General features: G+C 37.5%; 2 protein-coding genes across 2 annotated transcripts; one reads left to right on the top strand and one right to left on the bottom strand.

Annotated features, from left to right (window-relative positions):
• Positions 1-1,496: 1,496 nt before the first annotated feature.
• Positions 1,497-12,929, bottom strand: LOC122821047 (Fc receptor-like protein 5). Its single transcript, XM_044098882.1, has 7 exons — positions 12,838-12,929; positions 9,460-9,629; positions 8,737-8,994; positions 7,307-7,552; positions 6,682-6,795; positions 3,719-3,790; positions 1,497-1,914 (listed from the first exon to the last, which is right to left on the bottom strand). Exons 2-7 carry the CDS (start codon positions 9,488-9,490, stop codon positions 1,862-1,864), a joined length of 774 nt encoding a protein of 257 aa, XP_043954817.1. The 5' UTR covers positions 9,491-9,629; positions 12,838-12,929; the 3' UTR covers positions 1,497-1,861.
• A 1,480-nt stretch (positions 12,930-14,409) lies between these two features.
• On the top strand, positions 14,410-18,362 carry LOC122821043 (myelin-oligodendrocyte glycoprotein-like). The gene is made up of 6 exons (XM_044098877.1): positions 14,410-14,611; positions 15,626-15,988; positions 16,072-16,158; positions 16,256-16,358; positions 16,443-16,623; positions 16,769-18,362. The coding sequence occupies exons 1-5, from the start codon at positions 14,515-14,517 to the stop codon at positions 16,588-16,590; spliced, it is 798 nt and encodes a 265-aa protein (XP_043954812.1). The 5' UTR covers positions 14,410-14,514; the 3' UTR covers positions 16,591-16,623; positions 16,769-18,362.
• The last annotated feature ends 78 nt before the right edge of the window (positions 18,363-18,440 follow it).

Here is an 18,440-nt window from a genome sequence, read left to right as displayed (position 1 = left end):
TACGTGTGATTTTGGAACGTTTCGTGGTAAAATCACATGTGAAAGTAACATGTGATCCACATGTGATTTTCATGGTATTTTTTTGTAAGGGATACGGTTTAACAAAATCCCTCATCTTCAATCTGTCACTCGCTTAAGTTTCAAACCTGAAACTTCTGAGAAATGTTTGTTTTTCTTGATAAATTGAAACATCTGAACAGAAACTCAGTCAGATCTGATAAAGTCCTTTCAGTCTCTATATGAATATTTTAGGCCTTGATGTGTGACAGCAGATAAAAAGGCTCAGGGAGACGTTTCCGTTTTGCTTAATGGTGAAGATAAAAATATATTCAAACCCTCCAAGTTACTAGCATCCCAGGTAGAGATGTGCAAAAAGTCTTTAAATAAAATAAATCAATATCATACTTCTAATCTCTGACCTAAAATTGGGTAGAAAATCTTGTTTTCAACATAATGTCCTCCATGTCGCCACCGGCATTAAAGAAAGAGCATAAATCAGAAAAAATCAAGTTGATTAGATCAGCAGAGGTTTTAATTCATGAATGCAAAAACTCACTTCACTTAGCCACTGTGCAAAATGGGAAAGACAACAAACCACTAAAATGGCCTTAAGCACTGGTGGCTCTTACATCGATGCCCTCCTGGGTAATCCTGTCGTTCTGCCTGCTAACCAATCAAACTGCAGGAAATATTTTAAATTCTGGGGCTAATTCAAAATATCAATCCTGCACTAAGAATGTGAAATAGTTTCCATATTTCTAGCCACCAGCATGGTTTTCAAATCACAAAGGACAGTATGTCAGTATGTTATTACACCACCTCCCACCCGTTCTAGTGTCGCCCTGGGCAACAGCCATATCAACTCTGGCATCAAGGCAAAAGGTAAAAGAAAAACATCTAAACTTATCTAATCTACAGGAACAGAAAAACATTTACATATTTCAACATGCAGGCTGGTAAGAAAGGATTACTCTGTTAAAGAGAGAGCAATCAGGGCTCACCGTGTTTCCATAGCAACCATTAGTTTTAAGGCTTTGGAGAGGTGCCAGTTATATATAGTGAGTGTTAAAAATGTTACCAGAAAGCGGAAAAAAAAAGTGACACAGAATTTATTCTTACACAGTATTTCAGAGGTGATGTCGTTAACACCGGCGTTCCCCAGGGGTGTGTATCCGGCCCCCAGCTCTACAGCTCCACCACGCACAACTGGGGCCACAACTCCAACAATACTGAGGAGTTTGTTCGACAAAACTGATCTGATCAGGAAAACCAGCAAAGCATGCTATAATCACATTTAGCAATAAAACACAGAAACTGAGATAACAAACTCCACCTGGTGAACTTTGTTTCTCTGAAACTGTCTTTGAGTTCAAAGGAAGATTTCATTCCACCATCATGTGTCAGAATGGATATAAAGGAAACATGTTGGTTCAAAAAGGTTTTGAAGTAAAAATCAACCAAACACAACCTAACCAATAAGATGCAGGACTCTCATAAAAACAACAATGAACATTTATGGTGAAATTAAGACTCAAAAATCATAATAGATTCAAACTTAAAGCAAACCAATTCAATAAAAAAAGTTAAACATTTTCATAGCACCAGTACCTGTGCAATACAAAGTGATAACAAAAAGATGCTGAACAACTGAGAGGACAGTTAGGCTTTAATATAATGCATAAAATCACAAACTGGCCAAAACGGAGAGAGAAATACCAGAAAATCCACCAGGACTTTAGACTGAACTTCTTAGCATCATTTGATGAGTTTAAAAAGTTTACAAAAATATACACACCCCAATATAATGAATGCTTTGTGTTTCTGGACACACAGGAGAGAGCCCCCATAAAACTGGTTCTCATCAGCAACTCTGTGGATTCACTCCTGAATAGAAGGTCGGGACAGAACCTATATCTGGGGAAAAGCAAAGAGAAGATTTACACCAGAATAGAAACTGTCTTCATGGTAAATGAGTCTCATTTACAGAAATGATGCTAAAGACAGCAGATAAAGTCCTGAGACTTTGGGCTTTCAGGGGTTTTTTGCTCTGTAGTCGGGGCAGATGTGCAGTTTTATTAATAATATATTCTAATTTTGAATCTCCTGAGGAAGTCCAGTTTGGTCAGTCTTTCCAAATATTGCTGTGATATTCAAAGATTCTCATGAGTGTTGAAACAGGGGAACATGAACAACCTGGACCAGGTTTTAACAACTGGAGTTGGTCACCAGAGAGGACTAGTCAAAGACACTTCACTCTCCAGCAGGAGAAAACTGACGATCCTCCTTGTAGCAAGAAGCATTAAGTGCTTAATCAGCATTAATTATTTTCCAGTAAATATGAATAAACATATGGACCCCGTCCAGCCTGGCATCATGCGTGCAAGACCCAACAGCCATCTTCCTGCTGGAGGGCAAAAAGCTGCTGGCTGACAATGACTAGCATTGATTTTAGCCATGAAGTTGTCATTATAATGCGCTAAATCTTAAATGTACAACTATATGTAAAAGAAAAAGGGACACAGTGCTATGCTACTAACTGTCAACACGACCACAACTAGAAACAAGGTCAGAAAAAAGATCTAATCAAGTATAAAATAGTGAGGGAGAGGGAAGAAGGTCAGTTATGCTAGCTTGACTATGACAACTGTAAGATGTGGATGTGTTGTGGAATTCAACGTGTTTTGATTCAGTTACAAAATATTGTGTGACCTAAACACCATCTGTCAACACACAGACCTAAACACCAACTGTCAACACACAGACCTAAACACCATCTCTCTGACAGATCATCAGGGGTTCAGGTGTTTAAATTAACAAATCAGCCAGCGTAGTGTTAGCTTAGCTAATAGCAGCAGTGGCTAATCTACCACAGCGGTCACTCATTAATAATCGCAAAGGCCTAAAAACATAAAACGGTAACGGACTGAATGTTCTGTTCTTTGTGTGGGAAATGTTTGAGTGTTTTTTGGCGTTAAATCCTGAAACATAAAGTGTTGTTGTTGTCAGTTGCTATGACAACCAGTCTGCGTGTAGCGGTTTGGAGCTATTCTTTAACGGTTTTTCTGCATTAGTTTTCCCGTTGGTGTGGCGCACTACACTAAATTAATAATAATATTTACATCTCCAGGTTTCCTTCAGCTAACGGAGTCGTTCGGCTGCAGATGGCGAGGAAAAGAATCGTCTTTTTGCCCTCCAGCATTGAGCACATGCACAAACTTTCTGGATGTAAACAGTAACATCCGCTGGGTCAATAAACAACAGTCCGTCTAAATCACATGATCACTAAATCCAGACTCTCACTCAGGTTAATCATTTCTAACACACCAATTTCTCTAAAGGTTTATTTCAAATCCTATTAAGAAAAGGAAAATAATCATTTGTAATGATTATTATTTGACCTGCTTTATTATTATTTGACCTGCTTTATTTGTTATTGTATGTCATGCTGCTTGTTGTAGGAACTGTTACCATGGTGATGGACACGCCTCTGGTTTCAGTACTTCCTGTTTTATGACTGTCAACAAAGGCATGCTGTCTGTCTGGAACGATATGACGAAGGAAACTGAACTTTGGCCCAAACAGTTTCCAAACCACGTCAGACGCGACCAGCTCTTACGCTGTGATGCGTTCAGGGACCGTTTGTTTATTTCAGTGGTTTTCCAGAGAACGGATCTGTTGGTAAAACTCAGATGAACCCAGAGCGACTGACGACTCTCACCAGTGATTCTCTGAGGTTTCCTGTCCGCTGAGATGATGACGTCGGTGTAGGACACAGAACGGTTCACTCCACCTGCACAGACCAACCAATCATGGTGACAGCTGGATGGGGGTCAAAGTTCAACATTTGACCTAGAAGCTGTCATCAGATTATAGGTTAAAGTTCATGAATGTTTTCTTGTGGCACCTAGAATCATGTATGGAAATAAAATTAAAACTTAATAGATTCAAACTAATAAAAACTGATAAAGTCTCTGAACCAGAATCTGTTGCAGTTACATGATTTCATTGTCTTGTCAGTAACATTTGTCTCTTAAACTAAGTTGTTATTTCTATGTTTAAACTTTATTTTCTACACTTTTCAGCTTTCAAGCAGTTTAATACCTGGGTTTTGCTTTGGTAGATAAATTTCTCATATTTTATTAAAATACTTTGTAGCTGATATTTTTCTGACAGTAGATCTAAAGCCTGTATGATGTCACTCAACCTTTTCACAGAGAAACTTCACAGGATTTTAGTGAGTCACAGTTTGAGTCAGTCTCAGCTGACAAAGTGCTTACACTGCAAAAACACAAAAATACTAATTATAAAGTGTTTATAATACTAGATTCTACTGCAATATCTGATATCTGAGCTTTTTGTAAATCAATAATTCCTTCATATTGATTTAAAACTTACAAATTATTGTATTTATTCAGACACACAGCAAAACTCCTGGCTAGCTTGTCGAATGCAACACTTATTATAAGTCAATAATTCCTTCATATTGATTTTTTAAAATGTTTTAGTTCCATTGACAGATCTTTTTGATAACAAGACATTTCCCCGTGTTTTAATTTAAAATAATCTACCAGTGGACTGGTACTTTTGTTTCACCAAAATTTAAAAATGATTGACAAGATATTTGCACCAAAAACAAGACAAAGAAATAGATTTTGTGAGATTTTGTGTTTTTGCAGTGGAAGTGATTGAAGCAGATCAGGGTTCATTTGTCCCCGACTGACTGAAAACATGCATTATTAAACCTTCTTTGTTATTTATTGTTTTTTTATGTTCTCATTTATTCATTCGTTCACCATAACTCCTGATATACCTCACTAAATTTAATCGTTTTAGATCAATAATTCCTAAATATTGATTTTTATAAAGTTCTAGTTCCACTGGCAGATTTATTTTATAACAAGACATTTTTTCCATATTTTAAGTGAAAACTTTTTCCATTGGAACTAGAACTTGTACTTTTTTAAAATTAATATTAATAAATTATTGGCTTAACAAAAAGCTATAATATCTCGGTGAAAATTTACTCGTATGTTAGTTTTGTCTTATTTCAGGTGTTTTAAGATATTTGGACCAGAAACGGACAAAAATACTGGATAAGATTTTGTGTTTTTGAAATAAAAAAAACATTTTCAGCTGCGACTAAACATGTAGACTAAAGTATTTAAGATGATGTGACTCACACTGAGGGTTAAAAATGAAGCGGGTCGACCTGTGGTGACATCACTGGTGACATCACTGGTGACATCACTGGTGACATCATGACGTTCAAGGCCTTAATTAGTCTCTAAATTGCTTGTAGGTGTGAAGTCAGAGTTCACTTTTAGCCTTGAGATAAAATTCCTTTCATAGAAATGCACCAGACAGTGACGACTAACAGAATCAAGAAAGATTCTTCATAATAGGGCATGAAAACAAAGCAAAGCAAGAGATATGTTTAGTTTTACATGTCATTCATAGCTGTGAGGTGGAGGAACATAGTTCATAATAACCTTTGATGTTATCAGCAAAGATATTAATGCAAATATTGAAAGCCACGCAGTAAAACCTCCTCCTGCGTCAAAGATTATCACAATTCATGTTTGACATTTAACTCCCTTCATTCTTTCACCCCCGTAATGAAAGATATTTATTTATTGTGTCATAAATAGATGTGAGGTGGAGCTGCTGTTCTCACGACACGGACTGGAAAAAAAGAAAACAGTAAGAAGAAAAGCCTGAACTAAAACAAACACTGAGGACGGATCTGAATCAAACAGGCTGGAACATTAACATCACTTTATGCTCTCTGTTCAGCACATCTGTAATTAAATTCAACACAGGATGAGACCTCATTCCTCATGTTTTCACTTCCTCAGTGAGAAAATAACATGACCCTAAAATAAATTATTTCAGAAAGTTTACGGCTGAGTCAGTGCAGACGATAAATAATCTCATGTGGTTTAATTTAAATGTCTGTTTAACAAGAGGCTCTGTTTTCCCCTTTCAGTTTTATGCTCAGTAAATGCCTCATGGTGGGAACTAAAAGTGACTAAAACAAAAACTAAACAACAATGAAATGAAAAGAATAATTTAAAATGTGACGATTGTGATTGTCTTTAAGTGTTTAAGATTATTTTTCAGATTTAGACATTTTATAGCTACATTTAGTTCCATAAACATGAAGAAAATGTGGAAACAAATGACTTCAGACTTTGAGAATGAAATTTTTATGGCAGTTTTTGATTTAGTGAATCAACACATGGCGAATATTAAGTTTTAAAACCTCCAACCTGCAGCTTTCTACAGTACTACAAATTAGCAACGACGCGTTCAAGAACCAAAATAAAAATCAGAGAGTTGAGATTCAAAATGGAGGATTTTTGTCAACAATACAAACCTCAGTTTGAACACTCAAAACCAGAAAAACCTAGAATAACTCACATCTCTGCCAGGTTTAGATTTAGAAAATGTCTTAATTTTGACCAGGATTCTGGTCGGACCTCTAAGAATCATTAACTTTAAGTTAAATGATCCTCTGAAGCTAAATAGTCTGAGTTATTCTGTCTGTTTTCAGCTGTAGGTCACAGAGCTGCTCATTTCACGTAAACTCCTCCGTTTGTTCCTCTCCCTCCTTCTGACACCTGAACACACAGAAGCAGCAGGATGTGTAATTTCTGAGTGTTTACTTGAAAACACACTGACCTTTGTGGTTTCTCCAGCGGCAGAGCAGCATCAGCGCAATCAACAACAAAACGCCAGCCACAACAGGAAGTAGTATGAGTGTGAGTGGAGCAGTAGGCGTTTGAGGCCTGCGCCCTTTAAAATACAAAGATAGCAGGTTAGCTGGCCTACATACAAACAATACCAGCAACTCGACACAAATGAGGGCGGCAGATAAAACCCACAGCTCTGAACGCCAGAAGAGATCACATCCTTTTCACATTTATCGATGAAAGAAATGTTATTTCTTTCTGTTAAATCATATTTAATGAGGCCGCTGGAGATTAATAATCTGGTAACTCAGTTTTTAAATGCAAAGTCCCAAATTATAAGTCATCTCAAGGATCTTTAAAAAGTTGTAGAATTTAATTTGCTCCAAATTCATATCAACTGAATTCACACCAGTCTAATCAAATTTACTAAAAATTATATTAAAGTATTTTATTCATTAGAATTAATCAACACATTTTAGAAAAAGAATAAGAAATGAAAAATGTACATTCAGTAGAGATTGTAATTTAGCACATAATAATAAAACAGAGATCGTTTTTTGGCACTATTGTCATTCCATAAAACTGCAGAAGTCATTTAAAGAAACATTTCTCACCTCTTACAGCCACCCAGCTTTCTGCTGATTCTCCCACTCCGGAGGCGTTACATTTATAAAAGCCTTCATCAGATTTAGAAACGCTTCGGATGGTGAAGGTTCCCGCCGAGCTGTCCCCGACCAGAACCCCGTTTCTATAGAAACGAGTGAGATTGGAGGAAAAAGGTGGCCTGAATTTGCAGTGAAGAGTCAAGTTTTCTCCTTCACTAACTGGATGTTCAGGACTGTCCAGGATCAGTGGTCCATCTGAGAAACAAAATGTGGAAGAAAACGAATTTTAAACGAGTCAGAAAAAAATGTCATGAGGATTTTTATCTCCTGCATACAGGAAGAAACTCATAAACATAACACATGATGCAACCATGATGAGCTGTATCATTAAAAAACTCTAGAATAGAAAACTGCAGATTCACCCAAAGATAAACATAACACTAAGAACAACATTATGAAAAACAGCATCTTCTGCAGATTCAAAGGAATGTGCAAGTGAGTAGAATATATATCTTTTTTATTTTTATGAAATGCATTAAAAACATTATTGTTACATTTAGTAACAATAAAACTGTGCAAATAACAGCATGTACAGTAAACACGTTTTCAGTTTGGGAGGAAGGATCTTTGGTAACGCTGCTTTGTGCACCTTGGATGCAGCCGTCTGTCACTGAAGGAGATCTGCAGTTCAGCAGCGTTTCTATTGCAAATGTATGAAAAACGTTGTCGATATGCAAGTAATGTTAAAAAAAGAAAGAAAAATACTTAATTTTGCAATTATGATGATTCCATTTAATAAAAAATGCTAATAAAATCACACTTGACTAAGTTTGTTCACACAATAAATCACTAAAATGTCACGCCAACATTGTTGTCGTACCACTTCCTGTTTTCTTTTTCATCTTTCCCACCAATAGGAACATCCGGTTGCTGATCACGAAAGTTTTCTCATTGCAGCTTTAAAAATTACACAAATTTTGATACGTCTGTAAAACAAGCTCAACTTGGTGCAAAACCTTTTAATAGAAAACTTGTGTTTTTCTAAAGTGTCGTATCTTTATTAAACTAATTTTATTTTTTCCAATTTGCACAATTATATGGTCACAGTCAAGTTTTTATATGACAAGATATAAGATTTTTTTATATATTTCAGCTCTCAGTGTTTCTCTGATTACATGAGAATCAACTGAACTCGTCTGAAAGCATCAAATCAGATCCAAACTCTGCTGATGTTTTATCATGACATAAATTTGGCCGTAATCTGAGACTGAGAGACGTTTGAGGAACCAAACCTCAACCTGAAGCTTTTTGTGTGAATTTATCTACATCCTGTTTGGTGTCTGGAGGACCTTCCTCTCTGCCAGATCACAAACAGGTCAACCTGAATCAGTTACGGCGAAGAATTAGATCAGATCAGCTTCTGCTCGCTTTTAACCCACCTGTTACGCTGATGTTGACTGAATCGCTGCGTTCGCCTGCTGCAGATTCACACCAGTAAAGTCCAGAGTCGGTTTCATACAGCTCAGATAAGTAGCATTCAGATTCATTAGCTTGAGTTAAATACTCGGGACAGAGTTCACTTATTTGTTTTGATGTATTTCTCCTGACTCTCCACTCAGATGAGTTTCCTTCACAGCTCAGAGTAACAGACTCATACTGGAAGAACTGGAATCTGCTGGGAAAAAGCCTCAGACAAGCTGCAAAGAGGAGAAAAACCTTCAGAGAGGAAATGTTTTCAAAATGTTTCTGATCAATTCAGAAAGAAAAAAACAACTTTATTTTCTCTGCCGACTTTTTAAATGATGAAATAATTATTTTGAAATAAAACACTGATTCACAGTCATGACAGACTCAACCACTGAAGCCGAGTTGATGCGGCTGACATAATCGATTTGCCGCGATACAACACCAACGATCACAGAGGAAACACCAAAGCAGGAAACTCTCTGATCTTCATGATTCCCATGAATAAAGAGCTCATTTAGCTGAAGATGTTTCCCATTTTAGTTTTCATTTTATTTCAGTGAAAGAAAATAATTCAGATCTTAACATGAGACAAGAACTAAAATCAAAATCTAAAAAGTGAGTTTTAGAATCAATGAACCAGAAGGTGAATCACAAATAAGAGACTTTAAATTACATTAAATATGATTTTTACTCACCAATAACAGCGCAGAGAGCTGTTATCTCCATCCTGAGCCGCTGCACTGAGGCATCTCACCATGGGGGGTTTCTACATCACACCCCTGATGTTGTGTCAAAGACACCACAGCTTCCTGCTGATGCGATCATCTCCGGGTTCAAATCTGTGAACATTTTGTTTGTGCAAGAGCTGTGAAAAAAGAAGAGAGAAACCCTGAGAAGCTCAGAAAAGGTCAAACATTTTGGTCCACCAGTCAGCAGGAAGTGGCGGAAAGTGGAGGTCACTGTGACCTCTGATGCAATTTACAGATAAATGTGATTTCAGCCTGAGGTGAACAGAAGCTTCCTCTACAGGCAGCGCTGACCCAAACATTTAAGTTCAAAAGCCTTTAAAGAGCGAGGGCGGACCGAGGGTTGATGCACAACTATCTGCTGATTAGACCCGACTATTTAACAGCAGAACGTCAAGCTGACTCTGTTCAAGGTACCACAATAAATTATGATGTAATATGGAAGTTAATTTACTGCTTTAGTTAAATACAAATAGAAATTCATGTATTATACAGACTAAATCAACACTAACTGCTTCATTTTCAACTAATTATTTCTACTGATGATTACAGCAAAAGCCAAAATTCAGTTTGTTTTCATAAATTATAATAAACCTTAGGATCAATAAAATGTTTCATACAGAAAATGATCTCCATCAGAATGTGCTCAATGTTTGGCTGTGGCTCCTTTCATGACTTCCTGCTTCAGTGCAGAGCGGCTGGTGGCTTTTAACCAGGTAATTCTAAATTAATTTAGAATTTAATGTTTAACCTAATTGTTTGAATTAGGTTGTTTAAATTAAGATTAAAAATAGAAAAAACTAAAAGGTGTAAATAAACTTTCTGGTGTTTCGGTTTATCCTCCAATGCTAACCAGTTAGCAACAAGCATAAAGTACAAAGTTATTTTCATGCTAGCTCACGTTTAACTGAGCCATTGGATGAAACAAGGACTGAATAAAATGACAATAATCTGTTAATTTTAATAATCTGTTAACGGTATTAATCTGTTTTATTGATGTTGTTGCAGCTGGAATCACTGTGACATCATAACTCTACGAAACCCAGTTCGTCTTTTCCCTCAGCTCTCCACAGGCTGCGTTAAGGAGCAGCGGCACATGAACATCTTGACCTCGGTGAGTAAAAGAGAGAATCTTTGGAGAAACTTTGGCTCCATGGTAACGTTTGCTCTGCTGTTTGTGGATCCGGTGGCTGTGCTCCGTCCAAAAGGCTAACGGCCTGAAGCTAGCTGCCTGATAAAATCTGAGTTAAAGTAGGGTGACCAAACGTCCGTATTTCCCGGGACATGTCCGTATTTCACGTCCTGTCCCGGGTGTCCCGGGGTTTTTTTTAGAAAGTGAGGAAATGTCCTGTTTTTTAAATTAACTTCATTGGACCATTAAATTTACAGGCACTAGGGCACTGCGCACTGCGCTGCGTGTGACGTAATCCCTGAGCCGCGTCAGTGCGGGCAGCCCTGTTCTTAATCAGAAGATATATAGCGTGGCTGTTAGTACGCCAACAACATGCCAAAGCGCAAATGTATGTTTACCGACGATTTACAAAAAAGTTTCCCCGCTTTCAGACCGGGTTCGTTTTTGGTACATTTTGAGTTATTTTTGCTACACAAGAGGTATTTTTTGCTAATTAGCTCATTTGTTAATTAAGTTTTTCCAATTGGTTTACAGAACAGTCATTATTTCGTTCTTTACTGAGGCTGAGTATCATGTGTTATTGGGAGTTGAGAGTTATTGTTAACTTTTATTTTTAAGTGAGGGATGTTTACATTTTGAATAAAATTATCATTTGTTATTGGAGTTATTGCTGTTGACTTTTACTGAAAAGCATTTTTAATAAACCAACTGTAAATATCATGTTATTGTAGGATTACGTAGGCCTATGTTAAGTGAGTGCATGCCACAGACATCTTTATGCATGGGAACAGAGATCCCCCCCACCCGGTCCAAGGTGTCCTGGTTTTCCCAAATGGAAATATGGTCACCCTAAGTTAAAGGCTCTGAAAGAGGTGAGGGGCTGACTAATCATGAAGTGGTTTTCCTCCTGCGAACTTGAGGAGCACAGCGTTGAAACCACAGCATTGTGTCTGACACGCGCCCCAGTCCAACCAGATGCTTCCCCCAGATAGCAGGCCGACAGCGGCAGCCATGTTTCCGCTCAGTATCAGACTCAACCAGTTTTCCTTCTCATGTGAACTATTATTTGTTCACTTAAATTTTGTTAATAATAATGTGCTGAACTGTGTGAGTGAATAAGGCCGCTGAATCTAATTCGGCTAGATTTGTTTAGGGTTTTACTTTAAAGTTGTGACTAACCTCGTTTTCAATAAGTGGTTGAAAAGTGATGATGTGAGCTTGTTTGTTTTATTTCTGGTTTTCCTGCATTTTTATCAAATAATCAGCCCAAAAATATATCTGAACAGACTTTAAACTTATCGCAATGCCGCCGTCTTGGTAGTTCATCACTCCATTCAATCAGCTACTGACGGCTAACACAACATTATTAACCACTTGTCCAAAATGGTAGTTCAGTGTTTCTTGTTCAGTAAATTATTTCTGAAACATTATTTTATTAAAATAGTGTTTGATTTTCTCTGCTGCGTTCTGAACTGGGTTTTTAAACACCAACCACTCGTTCTGCTAGTTTCAAAACTAGCATGGCCTCAGGACCAATTCTCAAAACAAAACTTGCTTTCTTTTTTATTATTTTTTCATGGTTTATTAGTTTTTATTATTCTCTTCCCTACTTTAATAGCTTAGTTTTTGTTTGCCTGGTTAAAGTTGACTGAAGTATTGAGGTATTTTGTTAATAAATTCTCATATATTGGAGAGAAATTGTTATTTTTCATGTGTGTGCAGGTGGTTTATTAAGACAAGTCATGTGGTGAAAACACGTGGAGACTTTCACTTCTGCAGGGAATCCTGTGACGTCACTGACTGGGAGACACCCAGGGATACCCATGACTAACAGGGAGTGGCTTGGTTTCCCCGGAAACGTCAGATAAATATTTACTCTTATCTCTCAGTATCACTTCACTCTGTCTCTCTGTTTCCAGGTTTGTGGCTGAATTGGTCACTAAAACATCAACATTCACCATGAATTCTGTCTGATATGATTTGATTTTTCACTTTAAGTGACATTTAAATCACAATGTGGACATTTAAATCACCTTCACTAGAAGCAGAGTAAAACTTTAGATTCTTAAAGTCATAATAAACAAATAAAAACAGCTCAGGTCTGTTGTTGACTAAAATGCTCAAACTTTAAGTTGATAAAACTTTCCTCCTGAATCTGTCTGTCAATATCCTAGAAACAATTGATCAGTTCTTACCTTCACGCTTCAACACACCAACTGAGACCACAGAGAAGGAAGTAAGTTTCTCACAGCAGCAACAGTGAACGCCTCTTGATGTCACTGGTTTTGATTGGCTGAAAACCAACCAAAACAGAGAGTTGTGACTTTTTCTTTTTTTTTTACTCCCTAATATTATCTCAAGTTTTGGTTACAGTTTCCATTATGAAAAAAAAAAAAATAATGATACCTCAGTAATATGTTTTGTTTTTGTTCCTTTGCTTTTGGGTTTTTTTTTTTTCTTGTTTTCCCCCAAAATTTCTATTAAAGTTTAAAAACACATATATAAAGAATCTCTGAAGGGAATAGAGGAAAAAAATATAAAACAAAAATATAAAATCAAAAGAGGAAAGAAAGACACGAACAGAAAAATAAATACATCTTCCAAAAATGTAGAAACAGTTCAACTGATAATAGATAGGAAACTAAATCTAAAATGAACAATACTATAACCTAAGATAAAGAAAATTTACATCTGCATAAACCTGACATTATCTTCTTTCCATATTTGTTATGTAAACATGCAACATCATGTAATTCTGGAGTAACCTCATTGGAACCTCAAAACATTGTCCTGAGCCGTATGCAACGAAATTTCGTTATGTATACACCCTGTGCATACAAAATGACAATAAAGTCTGTCTAAGACACCAGGAAGTCCCAGAATACCGAGGCTGTGATTGGTTGCTGCTAATTATGATTGGCAGGTTGGGCAGCAAATGGCGTTCAGCCTTCATATTTGTATTAGTGATGATATTTCCTTTCCTTGCTGCCCAGTCCAGATGCATTAGACTAAAGGGTTCATGGTTGTATCTGTCCGTCTTACTTTGTGAAGGTGAAACTTTCCAAGAAATAGAAGAAGCTGGATGAAATATACTGTTTTTATCTACGTTCTGACCCATAACAGAGAAAATAATATCTTTATCAATGAAGGAATTGTTGAATGTTTCAAAACTAAAAACTTCCAGGCCTCCATATTATAGCAGAGTTAAGAAGAGGCAGGATAAAAACAACAGTCTGCTCATTTAAATGGGAAAGTTGAACTTTACTCCTTTAAATTAAATGTTTATTTCTTTTTATCTCAGCTCCGTTCAGGTAAATCAGTATTTATCTTGCCTCCACAAATCAGTTGTTATTGTTTAAAGCCACATTGAAATTGATTGATAAAATGTCTTAATAAATATGAACCGGCTTTCATTTTTTACTTTTAATTTTAACTGTTTTGTAAACAGATATGAATTGAAATGAATCAATTTGTTATAAGGTTTCAAATGTTTATATGAATAAAATGAATTAATCAGGATTCCTGCTATTGCTAATTATTCACAGGAAAATAATAAATCTTTGAGCAGAGGACCTAGTTGAAGGATGTGATCATAAAAATGGGAAATATTAAATAAACACAGAAAACCAACACACAGATTAATTTAATCTGGATTATTTGTTTTTAATTGGAGCCATAAACATTTAGTTGTGGTCTCCATGGTATCCTCCCTACGCTGTTTATACGTAAACAAATACGTAAGCCGTAAGACATTGCGTAAGACGTAAGCCGTAGCTCCACCCCCTGACGTTAAGAACGTAGCCCACAGTTGGTCCTTTCACAGTTCAGGGAATCCTCGGTTCTGTAGAGGCGGTGAGAACGTTTCTGTCGTAATGTCCGCAGCAGCTGGTCTCTGTGAGATTTTCTTCAGCCGTTCAGGATTTTGTACTTTTATCTTCTTCATGGTTTTGGTCTGGACGCCTGTTAAAGGTAAACGCTGCTGCTTTTCTCCTCAACTTACGTTAAACTGTTACTAAGCAACCAGGAAACGTTTTCATTCAAACTGTTACTGAACAGCGAACGATGAATGACTGCTGTTTTTAGACGGTCTGGCCGTCTCTGTTTTATTTTTAAGTTACTTATTTGTGTCTTTGTTTTCCTTTGATCTCATTTCTACTGTTTATACTTATATTATTAGATATAAAACTCATGTACAGAGTTCGTCTAAACTACTACATCGACCATTTTTCACATTGGTTGACTAAAATAGTCTTCAAATCTGAATCTAAATTCATAAACTTAGTTAAAGAGATTAAAATTATTTTTTAAAAACCGCTATTCATTGATATTTAAACGTATCCGCCGGTTGTCTGATAATAATTGTTGTGACTTTTATTTGTCAGTGATGTTTTCCATTATTTAATGTTTACTCTTGATATTTGATGACTCAGCATTTGTCCGCCACAATAATGACTCATTAACTCATGACCGAAATGTGACCTTAATCAGCAATAATGAATTAGAGCTTAGTCATAATGAAAAGTGGGCGTGACATCATGTCTTAAATAAAAATTATAATTTTTTTTCATACCAGATTCAATATCATTTTAATGATTTAAATGATAAAATAATTAAAATAATCAGTTGTTGATTCAGGTGAGAGCAACTAGACCTTAACGATTGGTGACATCACTGGTGGCGATCAGAAATCACCCAGTAATATTTTAGCTTCTTTTTTCCACTTGTTTGCTTTCGTTTGGGTAAAATGATAAATGTGAGATTCTGGCAGATTTCCCTAAAGCTGCTTATATTACAAACTTCCCGGAGGAAACCTGGTGGAAATCCAACCCTCCACAGGTGGATTCTGTTTCCATCTCTGGGGTTTTCCACTCTTGCGGAAACTACTCAGAAATTTGTCACCCAAACACTGAGAAGATTCAGGGTTTTACTTTAGTTTCATGATCATTTTTATGAAACCTAATAAAATCTTCCCTGTGCTTCCAGGTAGCCTCCATCTGATTGGTTCGTCTCAGCCAATCGTAGCTGCTCCTGGAGATGACGTCGTCCTCCCGTGTCAGGTGGATCCTGAGTGGGACGTCGTGGGGAAGACGGTGGAGTGGTCCCGACCGGACCTGAAGCCGTCCGGCCCTCAGAAGCGTGTGGAGTACGTGTTCGTGTACCGCTTCCGGAAGACGGACCGAGACATGATGATGGACACGTACATCCAGAGGACGTCTCTGTCCCAGGACGGCCTGAGGCGAGGAGACGTGTCTCTGACCATCAGGAACGTCAGCCTGCAGGACCACGGCAGGTTCCGATGTTTCATCCCACGCCTCGGGATAGACACAGAACTTCTGCTTGTTGTTGGTGAGGGACGGGTCCAAGCTGCAGGTTCTGATCCGGATCTGTTGCAGTTTTCCTAATCAGTCCTGTTATTGTTGCTGTTTCAGATCCAAACTTTGTTTCCACGACGACAGAGACGGTTCCTCACAGAAACCTCATCACTCCGACGCCACAGGAGGAAACCGTGACGATCGGTGAGTCTGCAGGTCCAAACTGATGCTTCAGGTTCTGAAAATAAACCAAGTTTTACTTTGATTTGAGGTTTTCTGACATTTTCTTGTTTTATTTCAGGTCGTCGCTCCAGGCTGGTTCTTGTTTTTCCCATTATTCTCTTCATCATTTCTCTGAGTTTACTTTTCATCTTCAGCTTAACAAAATGCTCCAAAAACTCAAAGTAAGTCAGAAATAATTAAAATACTTCAGCGCTTCTTTCTCATAATCATCATCAGATTAATAAAAAATAATAAACCTGTTACAGATTTCAACAGAACCTGCTGAGAGCCTCTGCCTTGCAGTTTGGATGCCTTGCTCAAGGGCAGGCCTGCGTTGATGTGGAGCAGAACTCCGTCCAGTCTCTCACTGTGATTCCTGATCAACTGCAGCATCATAGAAACTGTGGAGGTTGAGTTGATCAGTCTGAGGCGTATCGATAAAACCAGGTGAGCCTGACTCATCAGTGGTCACATGATGATGTCACACCATGATGTCATATGATGTCATATGATGTCATGGTGAGGCAGCAGGTGATGTTCTGATAAAACGCTCTTTGTTTGACTCTGGACTTTTTCTTTTGTTCTCCTGAAGGTTCTTCATAAAGCAGCTTTCAGATTCTGCAGGATTCCCACAAACTTTCAGATAAACATGAGAAAATGTTCTGGGTTGATCCGACAAGGTTCAGTTCCGACAAGGAACAGTTCAGCCAACAGCTCGTCTGCTGTTGGCTGAACTGTTCCTGTGCAGAGCAGCTCTGGGATCCTGCAGCTCCTCTTCAACCTTAGCCTGACCCAAGAGAAGGTTCCACTGTTCTAGAAGACATCCTGCCTGGTTCCAGGTCCAAAGAAAACTCACCCATCAGTCATCAACCACTACAGACCTGCATGGAGGTCCTGGAGAGACTCCTGCTGGCCCACCTGAGTAAGCAGACTGACTCATGTCAAGACCCCCTGCAGTTTGTTTATCGCCATGGAGACGGAGGTGAAGACACCGTGATAAACCTGCTTCAACAAACCCTCTGTCATCTGCACAAAGCAGCAGCACTGTGAGGATCATGTTCTCTGATTTCTCCAGTCCGTTTAACACAATTCAGTCTGAGCTGCTCTGTGAGAAACTCCAGAGACTCAAGTGGAGCCTCAACAATCACCTGGATCTACCTGACCAACAGACCACAGGACTGAGTGTCTAACCAGGTGGTCAGCAGCACAGGAGCACCACAGGAATCTGTGCTCTCACCATTCCTTTTCACTCTGTACACTCCAGACTTCCAGTCCAACATGTACAGAAATACTCAGATGAGTCTGCAGTTGTTGGGGGAATCAGAGATGGAAGAGAGGCTGGAGATCATGATGAAACTATGAACAATCCTGACCATCCTCTTCATAAAACTGTCAGAGGCTTCCTCAGATTCAGTGCAGTACAGACTGCTACAGAAGCTCTTTCTTTCCATCACCATCTACAGTAACTATGAAGAATTAATAAGCTACAACATTTAATTTTCCTTTGGGATTGATAAAGTATTTTGAATTGGAATTTTCTAGGTTTGTTTTAACTTATTGTATGATCTGGTATCATCTTTCAGTTTGATGTTTATTTAATCCATTTATTTTGGGCGCTGCTGTCTAAGAACATGTCATTTCTTTTAAATATGAACCTCAAACATTTGTTACAGGAGATCTGCAGACCAGATCAAGCTGTGAAATATTAGAAAATAATTTAAATGTCTGTATGGGAAAAAAAAGTGATGTGAAACCATTTTTCATTAATGCTGCAACACAATATTTGCACTTTTTTGTTTTAATGTCTATATTAAACAGTAAAACAAATACCTCAATGTGAAAAGATAAAGTCTGAGTTGTTTTCCTTGTGGATGACCTGCTGTGTTACATGATGGATGTAATTTATTTTCCTGTCACTTCCTGGAGAAGAGGCGTTTTTAGAGAAATGTTGTTAAACTCTGGAGATTTTAATCTGCCGGGATTATATGGATTTTTTTAAAAACTGTAACTTATTTTACTATTTAGACTCTTAAAACTGAATTGGTACTAAATGATTCTCAGTATTGGCTGATAAAAAAAAACTTATCAAGTTTATAAATTAAACATAAAGCCAGAAATGTTTCCGACTTGAATATTTATTTTTTCTACTGCTGAATAGTTTTTGCAATAAAGTGAACTCTGAAGTACCGTGTTTCAGATTTCTTTAAATTTATTTGTTTTCTTCTGTTGCTCTGAATTTGCACCTCTGTTCAATGATCTGATTT

Source organism: Gambusia affinis, linkage group LG18, assembly GCF_019740435.1.
Source record: "Gambusia affinis linkage group LG18, SWU_Gaff_1.0, whole genome shotgun sequence".
Classification (NCBI taxonomy): Eukaryota; Metazoa; Chordata; class Actinopteri; order Cyprinodontiformes; family Poeciliidae; genus Gambusia; species Gambusia affinis.
The sequence above is the reverse complement of the archived record's forward strand: the minus strand, read 5'-3'. Positions and strand labels throughout refer to the sequence as shown.